The sequence below is a fragment of the Rhea pennata genome, chromosome 4, assembly GCF_028389875.1.
Source record: "Rhea pennata isolate bPtePen1 chromosome 4, bPtePen1.pri, whole genome shotgun sequence".
In the NCBI taxonomy this organism is placed as follows: domain Eukaryota; kingdom Metazoa; phylum Chordata; class Aves; order Rheiformes; family Rheidae; genus Rhea; species Rhea pennata.
In genome coordinates this window covers 64,467,726-64,485,374 of record NC_084666.1, presented here as the reverse complement: position 1 = coordinate 64,485,374, position 17,649 = coordinate 64,467,726, and the positions used below count along the sequence as shown (strand labels likewise).

Here is a 17,649-nt window from a genome sequence, read left to right as displayed (position 1 = left end):
TCCTATTAAAGTTTATGACATTTAACACCATTCCACATTAATTTCATCTAGGTCTTTCTTCTCTGAAAACACAACATTTTCAGGCTGGGCAACGTCCCATTTTTGCCTGATGCTGGAGCCAGTGAAGTCAGCATCAACTGGGGGAAAGATCTTCCAATGCTTATGTTGCAGGGACTTTTATTTAGGCTCCCTTGAATCTCTAGTCAAATGGCTTCGTAAAATAAAGCGGGAGACTCTTGGTTGGTTTGACTGTAGACTTTGTTCCCAGCTGCCTGTATTGGTTTGTCGATAGGCCCAACCGACCCAATAATAAACTATGGTAAATTACATAAGAACATAAAAGTTGCTATAGTGGATCAGAGCAGAGCGCCCAGGCAGTTCTCCACAGTTGCAAATACTCAGAGGAGTAAAAAAATAAACAGACAAGTACACACTGATTTCCCCCCCCCATACATTCTCCCAGCTTCAGCAAACAGCAGCTTAGAGACATCAGAAGTTTTTGCATTATGTTTAGTAACCGCTAGTACAATCTATCACCTGTGCCCTTTTCCCTATTTGGACAGTTTTCTATATGGCTCCCACGGCATCACGTGGCAAGGAGCAATACAATATAAAATAGTGGTCTGTTTTGTTCTCAGTTCCTTATATTCTACCTGGCCTTTTTCCCCTCTGTGCTGCTGCTTCAACACTGACTGAGAGCTACAGTGACTCTGAATTAGAAGTACTAATTAGAAGTAGGTGCATAACTATGGTACATTATGTCACATACATTGCTTAATCCATAGAGAAACAGAATTTTACCTGTGAGTTTACTTCCCATGTGCTCAGTCTACTGAAAGTTGCTGCAACTCGTTGTAGCCCAATTTAGTTCTTGCTGTTCTGAGTATCTCTGTTTCATTAAAAACTTACGTGCCTCACTAATCCCCCATTTTCCAGACAACTTACCAATACATTGAGCAGCACCAGTGTCGGGGAGCTGGCCATCTATTCCTGCTTATTTTTTCCTGTCTTCTAACTAGTTATTGACCTGAAATGCATCATCTCCATGAAATTTAGTTTCTTTAAAGCTTTTTTTACATGAGCTATTGCTTCACTCACCCAAGTATTTGAAGGGCAGTGGCTAATTGCTTGCCAGAAACTCTGGCAAATGTTGTTTGATCTTGATCTGTAGTTAGATAAATGATTTGACACATGAATGTTATCTTTATAAATATGATCAGAGCTGAATATTAAAGAATTTTTGTGTGTGTGTGTGTGTGTGTGTGAGGTGGACTGGAAGGAAGAAGGAAACTTCAGCCTACCACATGTTATCAGGACAGCTGAATGTTTGAGGTTTCTTGTTCTGGAAAATATTCAGGTGAAACATGCTGTGAAAATAAATTTTAGAAGAAGCAAATGTTCACAAAATGTCTTCTAGTAGCTATGATTTAAATTAGTTTCCTGACAGTGGGGTCATTTAGGACAGAAGAAGATCAAAAGTAAAAGCAGCATGAAATTTCACTAACAGTCCAAGTTTTCCCAGCATCCAAGCACAAAGACTTCCAGCAAAGGGGACAGCACCCGGAGCAGCAGAGCTCCCCGTGCCGCGCTACCACAGCCATGGGGCGTCCCACCGACATCCCGTGGGCCGCACGAGTCAGGCCGACGGAGGGGCAGCCCTGCGCCACCCCGGGAGCCCTTCGAGCCCCTCCGGCTGGTACCTCACACAACCCTTCTGCCCTTCAGCTCGGGGTGAAACTCGAGCACCTCAGAAGTCCTGTGCGCTAAACGAACGAACAGAAACGCTGCAGCTTCGGAGCTGAATACTGACCAACAGCCCGAAGGAGCACTGGAGGTTGAACAGGGAAAGAAAGGAAATCAAATCCAGAAACCGAGTGTCAGTCTCTGTTGCACAATCTGTTTTCACAGAATCAGCTAAACCTGAATTAGAGAATTCCAGTTCGGCTTTTGCTCCGACCACTGCTCTAGCCATGGTATCTGGGAAATGACTTAGACGCATCTCTGGAGAACAGCATGGGTCCAGTGCTTCCAAAAGGCCGAAGTCAATGCGTTCATGTGTCGGATGCATGTGCCAGTGTAGCCGCCCCAGCTGCACAACACATGATGCGTCAACTGCTTTACATAGGGTGGGTCAGGAAGAGGCTCATTAAAGAGAAACATTACAGCTCAGCTTGCAACAGCTCCGCATCCTTGTCTAGTTTTATACTGAAGAAAATTACATTGTTTTAAGAAAAGGGTTTTTTTGGATGGAGATTGAAATCAGTACAAAAGGCCCAGATGAGCTGTATATGGTACAATAAATGCAGATATGTTACAGATTTTTCACATCATTAAATCGTTATTGAGGAATAACGTAAATTACTCCGATTTAAGTTTTCATGTAATAGTAACAAATTATTCCAATGACCAACTTCTGATTATTTTACATAGGCAATGAAAGACAAGAGTAGCGGAGCCTCAGCCTAGTCATTTCCTTTTAGCTGAAATTCCCTCCTGCTTGGAAAAGGCAATGTCCCAGATCCCTAAAGGCCTGTAGAACTGAATTCCCATGGAAATCACTCAGCAGAGTTGGGAGAAACTTTTCAAAGGTTTTTTACGTCTATCTGTACAAGTAATTGGGGCATAACCTTTGAGATGGCTTTCTGCACAGAAGTGCATTTCCCTTCTTGGATAAGGCAGGCAATGAGACAGCACCTTTTGCAGAGCAAGAAAGCCAAGTGAGGCGTTTCTGGGCTGTGTGAGCTTGCATCTGTGGCTACATTTTTTTGGTGCATCTGCTGGGAAACAGTGCTGGAGGGAAGCGAGTTACATCACTTCAGCTGGTGCTGAATTGTCACCATTAAGGACATTCCCCTCAGTGAACCCAAAAGCTATTCCTGAACAAATGAAAAAATCATCATGTAGCTGTTATGGAACATAACCTGTTCTGTCATACTTTCCCCACCCTTGACCCATCAGTTCTGACTCTTTAACCATGAACTAGGCTACAGTGCACCGCATACTTCTTTGTACAAGGCAATACTGATTTCTGTTTATCTAAAACCTTTAAATCAGTCAAGATGGTGTTATTTTACTCTTCCCTCTGTTTGCTGCGATTGAAGGGGGATTTCACAGGTAACTCATGAGAAATCAGCCCAAAAGTGGATTCCCCAGTGTCCAGCGGTATCTTGGCTAGTCCTGACTGTCTCTGGTACCTGTCCTTTCTGAAGGATGAAGGATTTGCACAGTGCTAATCCCTGTTACGCAAGACAATCTGCAGCCCATTTGCTATTCCTTTCTGGCTTTATTTTTAACAGGGCCTTAAAACATATTTTTCCTTAAAATGACAACATTCTTTTCTGCCCTCTTTGTTCGTGGGGCTTTGTGCGCTCATAAACAGTTTGAGTTCCCTTCACACCTGCGATGCACATGTGTGCCTGTAATCGCCTCTCTCAGCTGTCCTTCGCTGGTAACTTAGGAGGACACTGTTTATGAAAAGGCATCATCCTTGCCACTGGGATAAACAAAAAACTCAAGCCCAAGATCAATACTTGTGATAGGAGGATCAGCGTATCTGGGGAAGGAGGAAACCCAAGCCACTATGCTCATCGACCTGCCCAGAAATTGTGGGGTGTCTCTTAATTTTGCACTCTGATATTTGAACTCTCCATAACCTGAATACATCAAAATGCACCAAGAAGAGAAATCCCCGCTTGCATTTCAAATGAATATTTACTGACTGGACATCTCTCCCCAGGTTCTTAAACATTTTGCAGTTATTTATTAATGAAGCCATCCAAAATCCTTGGCAAGCAGAGGGGCAAATATATGCTTCCCAGTTTGGCAAATGAAAAAAAAAAAAAATAGAGAAAGACACCTAAAACTTTGACTTTCAAATTCATTCTTCTAACTGCCAGGGAACTGTTCCCCCTTCACCACTCTAACCAGATTTTTCTCCTACACTGAGTGAAATCCAAAGATAAAGAACACTCTTGTGCTTTTTTGCACTAACAAAAATGGTAATATTTTCATTTATGATCTATTCCTATCTCTACTACTTATGCTGAGGTAATACTTTGACCAAGATTTTCATATGCTTATAGACAAATAAACATAAAGGCTGAGAAAGCCCAGGCTCCTATATCTGACATCCTTACAAAATTTTGCACGACCTAGCATGTGTTATACATTCATGCAATGCCAACAATCAAAGCTCATATTCCCCCATGTAGCAAAAGATACTCTTTCCCATTCCTCCTTCTGCTCCCTCTACAATTATTGCCACTTCTGTAGGGACAGTGATGGGACAATACCTTCCTTATCCCTCGTGCTGGCCCCACAGTGGGAGCTGAGAGGCTGTGGGGAGGGAAAGTCGACCTGGGATTCCTTACCAAATGGCAAATCTTGCTCAGAGGTGCATGGCAGCATCCTGGATCACCCCAGGCTTTTGTTCCATCCTTCCTTGTGCCTCCCCTTGTTCAGAAAATGCCCCCCAGGAGACTTGTTTCTACTGCAAGGAGTGGAGTGACATACATTAAACTTCCCCGGAGTGATTTCCTGTCTGGAAAGATTGCACTGTTTCTTCCTGCTGTTGGGTTATACTGTGCTCCTCTGGCAGTCCCACCAAAATCAACAGGTCCCCAAAGAAGCCCTCAGTCAATATCACAGAGTAGTTTGGGGGCAGTAAGGTTTGCCTGGTCTTTCAGCACTGGTACAAAATCTTAAGAGAGATTTCCTTCTGCACAGAAAGCTCTACCATCCAGCTAGACAATGCCACAAACTACAATTTATTGTAGTTATATGACAATAATGAATTGTCATAACACCGTAGTACAAGTCTTTACTCGGTCACTTATCCTTTTAGCAGTAGAAAACAATTGAGACAGAAGTTCACTTGCGATCTGTTGCAGCTGCTGTTTCAAAGGACCCCCTTGGAAAGTAATTTTTAGAGGATTTTTGTTAAAAAGCCATTTCCTTGGCACAGGGTGGAGGTGAGGGGTACCTGAAGATAGCAACAGGGACCAAAACCAAGCACAGAAGTTTGCAAGCATTTCCTGAAGAGCATTTTAAAAGCCCTGTATTTATTCAAACAATTAGAAACACATTCAATCTAGCTCAGCAGTTTAGCTCTTCCACCAAAGTTTAAACCAAGCTTTTGATAGATGTTTCTCCTCAGAGCACACTGCCCCTAAGACAACACCTGAGGGAGCATCAGCACTAGGTGCCCCATGGGGAGTACAGAGAAAGGCTAGCAACCTCCTGGTTTTCCTGGCCCTTCCGCTGCTTCCAGTAGTGACTTCCCATTGCTCAGTAGTGTCTGACACTCACTGTCTTTCCCTGCCATAGGAGTTAGTTGAACTGTTTTCTTACGAGTAACATGCAATTGCAAATTAAGCTTTGTTGGGTGCTGTTAACGTACAGCAACCGAGGGTCTAGAAGAACAATTTGCAGTCTCACTGGCTGATCCCATAATGTTCACCTCACCAGTTACGGCATGCAATTGCTTATATGTCATATGGTATCGCTATTACTACCTGAGTGGATGATGAACTGACATTTAAGAATGACAAGTCTGGTAAAACTTTCAGACTGCTAAATACATGAAACATCAGGGGTCCAGGATGTCTTCACATTTGTTTGATGGCTTCCATCATCCCAGGGAATTAATAAAATGACCCCCCCCCCCCCCCAAGGAGAAGAATAATGATGCCAGGCTGTCTACCTCTAAACATTCATGAATTTATCACTAGGTAACACAACAGCTGCACCACCACCTCCAGCCTGCCAGACGGTCCCCTTTTTCTCTGAGCTAAACACAGGAGAGGCCAGCTTCCCTCCTGCCATTATTGTTGTTATCCCCTCATGTTATTCACCATAGGCTCCCTGCTCCCCTTGTGAGTGCAGTATGTCAGCTACCTAATCACAATTTGCAGCACTTTCTTCAGTAAGGAATACCACTGTCCTGTCTACTACTGAGAGAGGAAATAGCCATTTTTGGAGGTTTCTCTCCAAATGGCAATTCACTTGCTTGTCTGCTCATTTGGCTACCCATTAGATAGGTATGTGAACTCTCTCTCTTGTTTGACTTCTTCTAGTGAAGAAGAAGAAAACCTTCAAACCCAAGTTTTCATTCAGTATTAGGAACAAACCAAAAGCCTTTATTTAACTGTTTACACCCTCATGCAGAAATCTTTGGAAAAGAACGAATTCTCACACTTCTGCAGTCTTTCTTACCCCCTTGGAAAACACTGGAGTTGTCCCAGGCACCTTCCATTTGTGGTCTCCTCTTCCACCTGCCCCTGAAGAATGACAGGGGAGACAACACACAAAAGGGAAGAAAGACTTTCCATCTGCTCCTCATCCTATCGAAGAGCAGAAGTAGGAAGCTCACAGCTCAGCCTCTGCGTCTTGGGTAACCTAAGGCCCTAACAGAGAGACACTTCCATGTCAAACCTTTCCTTTCTTAAGACAGGAAACAGGAGAACCTCCCACGCAAGCTGACAACAAACAGGACGGGAGCAGGCTTTCCTCTCTAGTTCTCAAGACAAAAGAGGTGAAACAACGAAAATGGCAAGTCCTGCCCAGTCTGTGATACCCTGCCAGGTCAGGCCAACAGAAACTTCGTGTAGCCATTTCTGAGTCAGCTGCTGCTGAAGACTCAGTGGAGAGACCAGAGGGCTCCTGAGCCCAACCTTCCTAACACCATCCCTTGCTTGCCACTGCACATTGCAGTGGACAATTCTTCTCCTTTTAAACCTATGCTCTGTAAAAACTCACCTTCAATAGAGACCATATAAGCAAAAAGCACCCTTTGCATTATACTCCATATCAATGCAGACCTGGTAAGCAGCTCACAGAAAGCCTTGAGACATGCCAGTACATCTGGAGTCAAGAGAGGGTGGTAGAAACAGTTCTCATTAGAGCTTGCAGCATTTGGAAGCCCAAATCCTATTTGTAGTAGCAGCTTCAGAAATAGTCCAAGTTATCTGAGATAGGACTTCTGCTTTAAATGAGGACAGGACTTAGATTTCTATGACTCCTTCTAAGTTGACCGGAATACTTGCCACTGGTCACCCAAAGCACCATACCTGTATTCTGGAAAATATTACATCTGTCATTGCCTCTGCTTTTTTTTTTTTTTTTTTTTTTTTTTTTTTTTTTTTTGATACAGCCTAATTTGTTCTGATGCTTTTGAAAACATATTGAACTAAGTTAAGTAAAATTGGATTAGGTTTTCCATTTTGCATTTCTGTTAGTGTTATTTACATATGATTTCCCATCTGCCTCCTTACAGAGACCTTGCTTTACAGCAAATTACCTAGCTTTAGGATCTTTGCAGGCTGTCCTGACAGGTACCCCATTTTGTGAAGGAGTACTTAGTAAAAGAAATGATTCTGGAGACTATCCTGCTCTTGAAAAGAAGATAAACGAGTGAGTTTTTTCCCCATAAGATACATTATTTTCAGAGATGAGATTCCATGCATAAAAGTTTCCTGCTGCAACGTAAACATACTTGGTTTGCAATTCCATTTAAATGATCTCCGCTTTAGACATTTAAGACCTGCAGGGAAGAGATCACACTGACGGCAAGTCTCTACTTCATTCATTGCAAGCTGCCAAAAGGCACAGAAGTGAACCCTGCCCTCTCATTCATTGGACTGGTGAGTATACTTTTAAAAGCGTGGTTCACACTTACATGATGCACAGGGAATGAAGCAGAGGGCTTGCAGAACGAAGCAACACCTCATTCTCGAGCGTGTGCAGAGCAGTCCACCTTCGCTGGCTGCTGGAAACGCTGCGAGAGGGCCGTTTGGGCTACATATGTGCAGCACGCAAGTCTCCAAGATTCATTACTGTGCATATGAAAATTCAATCATATCAAAGCTTAAGCTTTAAGAAGGTCCCAAGGAGTTGAACCTTGTGCTTATGCACTTTGAGGGGGAAGAATGAACAACTTTTTTTTCTTTCTTTTTCTTTCTTTTTTCTTTCTTTTTTTTTTTTTTTTTATAGCATCATTCTGGACTTTACTTGCAGTAAGAATAAAATAGTTGCTAAATGAGTAAACTCCGTGTTCCTACTACATGTTTATATCCACTCATTTCTGTATCAATAGTTCTGTTTCTATGTGGACTCAAGTTTATAAATTGGAGATAAGGTCAATCCCAAGAAAACTGTAACTAAGATAAACAAACCAATTATTTTATCTGAAAACTGCTGCTCTTTGGTCATTTGGTATGACTGCATGTAGTCATTCATACTCTTTTTTTTCCTCTAAGGCATGATGTACAGATATTTCTTCCATCTGCAATACAACATTATATAGCTCATTCTGGAGCAGAGATTTTTGCAATAAATTTGAAACCCCCGCAAATTCACTTATTTCCATATTTCATTATAATTTGAAAATTGATTTGATTTCATGAGATTTTACATAATAATAAACCTGCACACTTCAGTCAAAAAGAGAAAAGTTACACTGAAGAAAAGTGGCAGTTGGGGGACACACAAGATCTTTTTTGGTCAAGTACAGGCTGTGCAATGAAGAGATGAATATTCATGTCCTCCAATGAAAATAAGACTTTTGCAGCCAAAATTCATGTAAAAACAAGCAAGCAAAACTTTTTGAGCTTCTTGTCTTTTATGCAGGCCTTTCACATCCATGGATGTGAAGCTCTTAGAAGCTGGTTTCAACCTAATGGCACCATACATAGTACTGAAAAATGAGAATTTTCAAAGAATTGTCCTGGGTTCTTAAACAAAATAAAACAAAAAACTAAATGCACGTGGTCCTTTACTGGTGGAGCAAAAGTAGAAAGTCAGTTGCTCTTCCCCTTTCCCCGTAGCATCACGCACACCTACACATCCTCATGCCACAGGTGTCTTATGGCCAGAGCACAGCTACCGCGATGAAGCTCTGGGCAGCATCGAGCAGAGGTGACTATGCCAGGTCTTGCCCAACGCACCATGGCTCCTGGATGGCCACCACCACTGCAAACGTGTAGGGGAAGCACAAGCTCAGCAGGGGCTTCGGCAGCAAGCCTGAGCAGGAGGAGGAAGTCTCTCCTCCTATGGTATTACCCAAATCATCATTTTTATGTACATACAAAAACTTGTCTGGATATATTGTACAAAAGCCCAGATACACCAAACCCAAAGAGCAAAGGAACTCATCGGAAAAAAAACAAACAAACAAAACCCAAGAAGCTTTATGGGACTCTTCCTTCACAAGATTAAATTCGTCCTACATTTCCAGGGTGGAGCATTTGTAAGTACAACTCTAAAAGGACCGAGGCTTGACTGACAAAACAGTGAGATATTAAATGCTTGCAAGATACATCTGGAGATTAATTAAAATCAAAATTAAACCTGTGCTATACTTGCATCTGCAAAGCATCAATTAACCAAACTTAATGTGTTAATCAGACCTCCTTTTTTGAGGGCAAAATAGTAACATGCTTCACCATCTTTTGCGCTTTCCATAGACGCCGCTGTCAGACTTCCCAGGCAGAAAACAACTGTCCCTGAGCATCTGCACTCCCAGTAGCACTCTAGAGTCCTTGTTATTTTCTAGGTATTATTGCAATGTTAATAGAAAATAATTGTGGTAAAGCCATTTTATAGGAGGAGCTTTTGCTCTATAATACAAGTCAAATAGTAACAACAGTTATGAAGGGGACACCAAGCAAAACACAAGGAAGGTGATAACACTCTCCACCCCATTTTTGCAACCAGAGACAGGCCACTCAGCTTTTTAGCAAGACTGCTGCCAGTAAACCAGCATGTCTCCCACATTCCTAACAGCAAACAACAGGAGCAAAGAACGCATTCTCTGGTGACCTCTGCAGATTTAGCAATTCTGTTTTTCTTCTTTTTAAAATGCTGTTGCTGGATATAGTTTCTAGGTATTATAATTAAATTATTTTTAATCTCTTGAAGAAATAATTTATACCATCTTGGTTGCTAGCTATTTGAGATATTGTGGTTAAATTTTTGGTATCTTTGGAACATTTTATTGTAACATTCTCAGGCCACTGCAGTCAATTACTACATATCATGCTGTTTTATTTGCTGCAAAGTATCATCCAAGCATTTTCTAGCAAGTCCTTGTGGATAGCTATGTCCTGTTCAAGAAACACATGCATGTCCATGCACTGATAGGTAGGAGATCTGTGCCAACTGCTTTTTCAGTTTGGTTCCGATGGGCTTAAGCCTTCTTACTCAAGGTGCAATAGAAATAAAAAATGCATTTTTAAAAGTAAACCAAATGCATTTGAAACACTAAGGCTTAGCTGATATCTGCCTGGCATGACTTTCCAGTGCTGTAATTTTTCCCAGCTCTTCACTCCTCTTCTCCTTTCCCATAGCTCGTTATCTGCTATTCAGGCACGCAGTCCTGCCGATCCCCCTCTTCTGGCCACCCCAGTTCTTCCCTTTGCTGTGGCTATCTCCTCGTGGCACTTGTGGGGGAGGTGGGAGGGACAGTCCCAGTGCGAAGCACAGACCCAGTCAGCTACTCAGCAGTGAAAGGAAAGAGAAATAGGACTCACTGGGAGAAGAGAGTCAAAAGAATGGTGCTTATCCAGGATTTGGGAAGGCTAGAAGAGGAGAGGGCCCATGGATTAAAGAAGGGAGATGGCTGGAAATAAATTTTGGTAGGTCTCAACCTACCAGGTCATTAAAGGCAATTGAGGGAGAGGTGACCTTGGCACTGAGGAAGGGGGCATACTTGCAGCAATAGGGAGGACTAAAATCCAGAGGCAACAAAATGAAAAAGGTGGTGAAGCGAGTCAGCAGTGCTGCACGCTGTCAGATGGCCACGACTGCCAATTGCAGTTACAGTGTGGGGGATTTTCCCTTTCCCGTTGAATCCCTATAGGTGAGAGAGAGTACAGGAGAGCTTGTCCCCGCACAGTGGAAGAAGTATGCAACACACAGAAAATTCACTGTTGTTGCTCATCTGGCATTTTTCATTTATTTTCATTTACGATTCTATTCACCATATTTCATTTATCTGGAGAGCTGATAAACCCATAGCAAGATCCTAGAGAAGCTAGAGTACTGAGGTATTAGCTGCTCCTTGAAGCCATTCCTCCAAAACGAAAGCAGCTACTCCATAGCACCAACTCACGGGCTAACATGCACTGTATGGTCCTATTTTTGAGCAATTTTCACCTCAGAAGATGTATGACCTCACTGAAAGCCTTGAGCTACAAATGATCATTAAGCCTGATCCTGCTATTTCCTTTTGTGGGATGATGCAAGTGAAGTAGATGCTACAGAATCAGCCCCTTAAAGATGAAGGGAGGAACGCGTCTCTCCGTAGATCTACATTATTTTCCTCTATGAAAACGCTGCAGACACTTTATGATTCTTTGTGAAAATGGCAAAACATTAAGAGTTTGTGGGAAGTGGAAAACAGGAGTGACCATGAAAGCACAGCTAGAATCTCACTGATTTAGCACATCAGTGCTGCTCATTCTCCATTGATCCAAGGCAGTAAAGGGAGTAAGAACAGAAAATAAAGAATATTCCTCTGAAAGACATAAAAATATAAGTCTTACTCAAACTCACATTTACCCTGGCTGTCCCTCTAGCAAGCTGGATCAGCTTGCTTTGCTCGTATGAATATTTTCATGAATCCGAACTGGAACTTTGCCTGACAAAGGAGTACAGGATCTATCACTTCTGGGCAGAAGCGCTATAACTACCAGCTGAAATACATCAACGCTTCAGATAAACCATGAACCACTTTATCTGTTGATTTATTGCTGATTGAAAATTTCCAACTTGCTTCTAGTCCTGATAATTTGCACAACTGAAAATGTTATATTAATGTATCGATGAAACATTCTGAAAGCATGTTAGTCTATTAGACAAAGTAAGTAAATAAATTGCCGGCTAATGGCCATTTCATCAGTTTTGGTGAGAGTGCTCTGATTTACACCACGTACATGAGCAGAGCATTGAACGCACATCTTAGAGCTGTCATAGCAGCAAAATTCTATTAATTTCCCTTTAAGCTATACGTCCTCGGATCTTAATAAAAATATTTCCTATCTGTAAAGACGACACTAAACTTAGTATTACAAAATTAAAAAACTAAATATTACAAAAAAACCAAAAGGTATTCCCATTTTTCACACATAAATCACACTAAGGCAGAAGATTGTTTTAGAAAGAAAAACGTAGGTAGCTCTATTCTTATAACAAATGACATACAAGATTTCAGATCAAAGTCCTACAGCCTAAACAAGCAAGTGCTAATCTAATAAGAGCATAATTTTTTAAAAAAATTTTTAAAACGCCATGTCTTAACTAGTTGAGATGTGACCCTCACTGATAAAAAATGGAGAAGCTTACCAACCCTTCAACTAGGATGTTACCTTGTTACCAAAGATAAAGCATCATCAGAAGAGTAAAATTTTTTTCTTCATTTTACTGCAGTTCTGTGTTAATTGTCTTGGTTCAAGGGGACAGTCACATCAACAGCCACAATTCTTGGTTGCAAATGCGAGACATTTTCACAGGCTACACTGGCATGAGGCTGAGCAACAAGCAGGGATGGAGTCGCAGCGAGGGAGGGCAAAATCAGCCCCGAGAGCCACTGACAGGAGGAGAGGTTTGCTCCTCGGGTGCAAAAGTCACTGATTCTCCTGGGGGGTCTTTGCTTGAGGAAGGAGGGGTGAGGCAAAAAGAGGCTCCCATGGGGGGAATTGTACAACACGCTACAAGTAGGGCATCTCAAAGCCTGTGACAGTTCTTCCACCATACGGATGCTAGCAGTGTTATCTCTGACCAGAAGACACCTTGCGCCTTTGTACCAGTAACTGAGAACTTCACTGCACATAGCGCGGATCGGCAAGAAAGGGGCGAATCTTCCACATGCAACTCACAGGCAGCACAACTTCCTTTCCAGGAACTAGGTGAATTATGATCGCTCATTCTCGATGTACTTAATACACGCTGAAGCGACACGGATGTTGACGTAGGGTAAGGTGGCAACAGTTCCCCCCAGGACAAATGTTATACAGCATGACTGGGGCTGGGCAACGCACTACCCCACGAGGACCTGTGCTGAAACTCATGAGACTGAGATAACACAAATGGGAAAACGGGTACTACACTCTGGCTTTTTGGGAACATACAGAAAACAAAAGAAAACCCAAAAAGAATGTTTGAGAAAGCCTACCATGCTCCTGTATTTCCTCACGGTGATTTAGCCTAGTAATCACTACAATGTGTACTAGGAAGAAGCACAATACTTTAGAAATATGAAACTTTGCCACAGCATCTGTTACTAAACTTTGCTCAGAGGTAAGGAGGGGAGACCAAATTTTCTATGAATTATAAAACAATTGAGTGGCTAGGGAAAGAAAGCTTAGAGGAGTTTAAAACCAAATGTTTTCACACATAAAAACCAAAACTACCACCATTATTGTTATGCATGCACACAAAACCAAATGGTAATATCCAATTACCAGAAGGCTAATGTGAAATCCTTTAGTGAATTCAGTGCATTGCTCAAATCTGCAGCTTCTTCGCTGTTTTAAGGAAAATCTAGGCAATGCCTTCAGGCATTCAGAATTATTTTGCCATTTTAGTGCTGAATGTTAGCAGCTCCCTTGCTGCCACACTGTCTGTTGTTTATGAAAAGCAGCTGTATTTGGAGGTGCCCCATAGTATAAAATCCATATTTTCTGAAGATATCAGAATACACCTCTTTCAACACCATAACGCACAGCATTCACCTCATCCAAGTTGAGGCTTGATAGGGAAGTAGAAGACTGATGGCTTCAAATACTGGTTTATATTTTACTACAAAGATAGTTGAAAAAAGAACGTTTTCTTCAGACCCCCAAGAATCCAAGCAGAGTAAAAGGGAAAGAAGGCAGCATAATTCACAAGTAAGTTACGGTCTTTTTCTCATAAGGTTTCTATAACCTTATCTTTTTTACTTCCACTCCAACTTTCTTCCCACATATTAAAGACTATCATTCTCTGCTTATCTCAACTGGACATAACCAAGCAAAACTTCCAGAACCACAAGAGCATACACTGGACAAGAAGCCTGGAATTTGTTTTCTGTCATATTAATCAGATAAAAATGTCCTAAACCATACCTCTGGGACAGCATGTCTTTTCATTCTCACCATTAGTCTTTCACAGAAGAAGGTATCAGAGATCAGCTTTCTAGGTGCGATTTTTAAAAGCAAACTTGTTTTACCACTGGAAACACAGTTTTCATTTTAGGCTCAAATTTTCCTTGCCTATTCAAATTTAATTGACTTAGTGCTGAAAGAGTTAACAAGCAATTTCTTCCTTTATTTCCAGCAGTCCTTTGAAGGATTCCAAGGAGAAATGCTAAAGATCATTTCTTTTAGATTACTATTTCTTTTATCAATTATTAATCCTACAGAGAAAAACAGAAGGTTTAAAACCTCCTTACTTCCACTTGCACAGCTCTTAGTACCTGTTTTAAAATGATATTGTTCTAGACAACTCTGATGAAGTAAATTAATTTAATTAATAAGACTCAAAAAAGAACAGGAGAAGAGGACTAGCAATTAATTGTGTTTAGCAACAGACAGACAGAGACTCATGCAATTAAGTGATGTCCTACCTCTCCTTGCCGGTGATAGTGCTTTGGAGGTTTTCCCATCTGTTCTAGCATTTTGCCCTTCTTACTGCTAACAAGCGTTAGTCCCTGGTGGATGGCTGCAGATCTGTTGGTTGCCTGAGTTGGAGCCTCCCCCATCAGGGTGGACTTGATGGAGTTCACCTTGGAGCTGGAGCTGTCTAGCTGGGAGCTCTCCACGATCAGGACCGCGGCTAGTAAGAGGAGACAGCAGGAGCACTTATTCCACATCAGCACGATCATCTCCCCTCCCCCCAAAAGGATTCTATCTTTTTTTTCTTTTCTTTTCTCTCTTTTCTTTTCTTTTTAAGGTAATGAGAAAAAGAGGCCAAAAAAAAAGATTTTAAAAAGATCTCCCAGAGCTGTTAATAAAGCAATAGGTTTCAATGCCACACACTCAAGGAACTGCTGTTCTGAGAGACAGAGGGGAGGGGAGGAAAAAAAAAAAAAAAAGAAGAAAAAAAGAATCCCCTAGGAAAAAAAAAATGTGTCAAGTCTATAGGCACTGAGCAACTATCAGGTCTGTGCAATGATGGCTTTTTTCTCCAGGTTCTTGAGAAGTCCAGGAAATTCTTTAGTAACTGAGAGCAATAAACTATGAGGCAACTGCACCCAGGGCAGCTCCCCACCAGCGCAGTCACCCAGCACGTTTGCTTAAGCTTCGGAGGAAGAGCGAGTTAGTTACTGCCCCCCACTCCTCCTCTCTCGCTGCACAAGCCAGCAGAGAGGAAACTCAAACCAGATCCAATCCAAGCAGCACCGGCAAAAGCTGGGCTTAGCTTTCTTTCTCTCTCTCTCTCCCTCTCCCCCCCCCCTTTACTTTTTATTCTCCTCCTCCTTTTTCTTTCTTTTGCCTCAGCCTCTGCAGCCGGCGGGAGCCAGCGCGCCCCGTCCCTCGTCGCCTCCTCCTGCAGCGTGGCCGGTGCTGGGCGAGGGGCCGCGGGGGGCATCCGGCGGCGGGGCAGGCCATGTCCTGGGGCCGGGCACCCCGGCCAGGCTCGGGGGCGACAGCAGAGCCCCGGGCGGCTTCCCGTGCTGCCCCACGCGCTCGCACGGGGGGCTCCGGCAGTCTCTCGCTGCTCCCCTCTCTCGCTGCCCCCTCTTATTTTATAGCCTCCGGCCGAGGGTCTCCCTTCCCTCCCTCCGCCCCCAGCTCGGAGGAGTGACACGCTGCGCGCCACGCTCCTCCAGCCCCTCCGCGCTGCTCCCATCCCGCCTCGGCGGGGAGGCGGGCGCCGGCGCCCCTGTCCCGGTGCTCCCGGCACGGCGCCGGGCGCGCGGGAGCAGGCCGGGCCGCGGGGCGCAGCGCGCCGTGCTCCTGGCCCGCACAGCCCCTCTGCCGTCCTCCCCAGGCACGGACGCCGCTGCCTGAGCAAAGCGCGTATCAAAGCGCGCCAGCTCCCCAAAATACGGGGACGTACAAAACGCGCCGGTCCCGCAATGCTGCGAAAGCACGGGGCTGGCACGCTACCTCCTGCCGCGTCTGATGCCCGAACCTGTGAACTCCAAAACGCGTAAAGAGGTGCAGCCGCTGAAGGTGCGCCGCAGCGCTCCTAAACGTGGCTTGTCTCGGTGCCACTAACAGCCCCAGCGGTTTATTTTGCACCCGTCTCCTCCACGGCTTTGGCACGAGACCGCATCCCACGGCGGCGGTACGCCCGGGCGCCACCGGCTGCGCCCGCACGCCGCGGGCACCCGCGTCGCGGCCACCGCACCGAACCGCCCTGCGTCGAGGAGCGGGGACGGGGCGCGCAACCGGCAGGACTCGGCTGCAGCCACCTCTCAGCTTTCTGCTCTGCGAAAGAGAGCACCCTGGGGCAGCTGCGTACCGTGGCGGAGCAGCTACAACCCTTCTCCTTCCCCTGGGTAAGTGAAAGGAGGGAAAAAACAGGGAGAGGAGAGGAGCAGCTCTCCTGCTATCTCAAACATTCACAGACGAGCAGGAACGTACCTGGGGACAGGAATGAGCGTTTTCTTGTTTTTCCCTCTCCTGATGGACTGCTGCTCCTGAAAGCTATCAATCCTTCTCACTTGCATCTCTGTAAATGGCAGAGTAGGTAAAATAATAATAACAATAATAATAGTAATTTAAATGTCATTTCCCTTCCTACTTTTCAGTTAGTAGCTGCGTCGGGACATTGCTACGGCAGAGACACCGGAGGGGAGGTGCGGAGCACCCGCGCTGCGGCGTCGCCGGCCGCCAGCGCTCCGGCTCTCTGCGAGCAGGGGCAGCAGCTCTCTGCAGCGCGGCTCTGGAGAGATTTTTAAAATATCGTCTATCACATGTTTGCTAGCAGCGTGCCCTATTTCAGCATTCCTATGAAACAACAACAACAAAAAAGCATCTTCTAAAGAGATTAATTTTTATCTTTTTCCACAGCTCAAACCTGAGGTCTGCCTGTAGGCACTTAACCCCATCTCACAAGGGAGAATTTTTTTTTTTTAGGATCTTTTTTTTATCTAATGATCTCTTTTCTTAGGAGATCTTTATTTATTTATTTAGTTAAAGTAACAACTAAAAAGACAAATCAGACTCCATGACTGGATTTTAAAGTGATCTAGCATGGCATCTACTGTGACTCAAGCTTCAGATGAGCTCACATGTCATGGTTTTAAAATTGAAAACAATTTTACTTGAGTTCAGAAAATTAGATGCAGAATTAAAATTTCACTTTTCCCCTTACTCGGCTTCACAGGGAGTACGAAATGAAAACAAACTCCGTTTTCTTCCCGAGGATAAAGATAAAGTTAAGGCAGCTTAACTTCCAAACGATTTCTGGAGAGAGGAGCAAACCCCCCCTAGCTCAGCGGGGCAGGACGGGATTCAAGCCTCGCTCCCAAGGTAGCTCCGACACGATGAGATCGAGCGTTGTCAGGCAAAGCTAGTTTTGGGGCTGCCTTGAAACCTGCAGGAGGAATTAGCCGTTTCAGCGTGGGAACCTCCAAATAACCTGCCTCCAGGGTCAGGGTGACCGTGTGTCCCCTCGAGCGCGCTGCCTCGTCACCTCCTGGCACGCTGCGGGCTCCCTTAGGAA

At 44.0% G+C, this 17,649-nt stretch overlaps 1 protein-coding gene across 1 annotated transcript in view; it reads right to left on the bottom strand.

Moving 5' to 3' along the window:
* The window catches only part of DKK2 (dickkopf WNT signaling pathway inhibitor 2), a 39,618-nt gene extending 24,761 nt beyond the window's left edge, over positions 1–14,857 (bottom strand). Inside the window, exon 1 of the mRNA XM_062574903.1 lies at positions 14,600–14,857. Within this exon, the coding sequence (XP_062430887.1) occupies positions 14,600–14,857 (258 nt within the window). The remainder of the gene's footprint in view (positions 1–14,599) is intronic.
* Between the last annotated feature and the right edge of the window lie 2,792 nt (positions 14,858–17,649).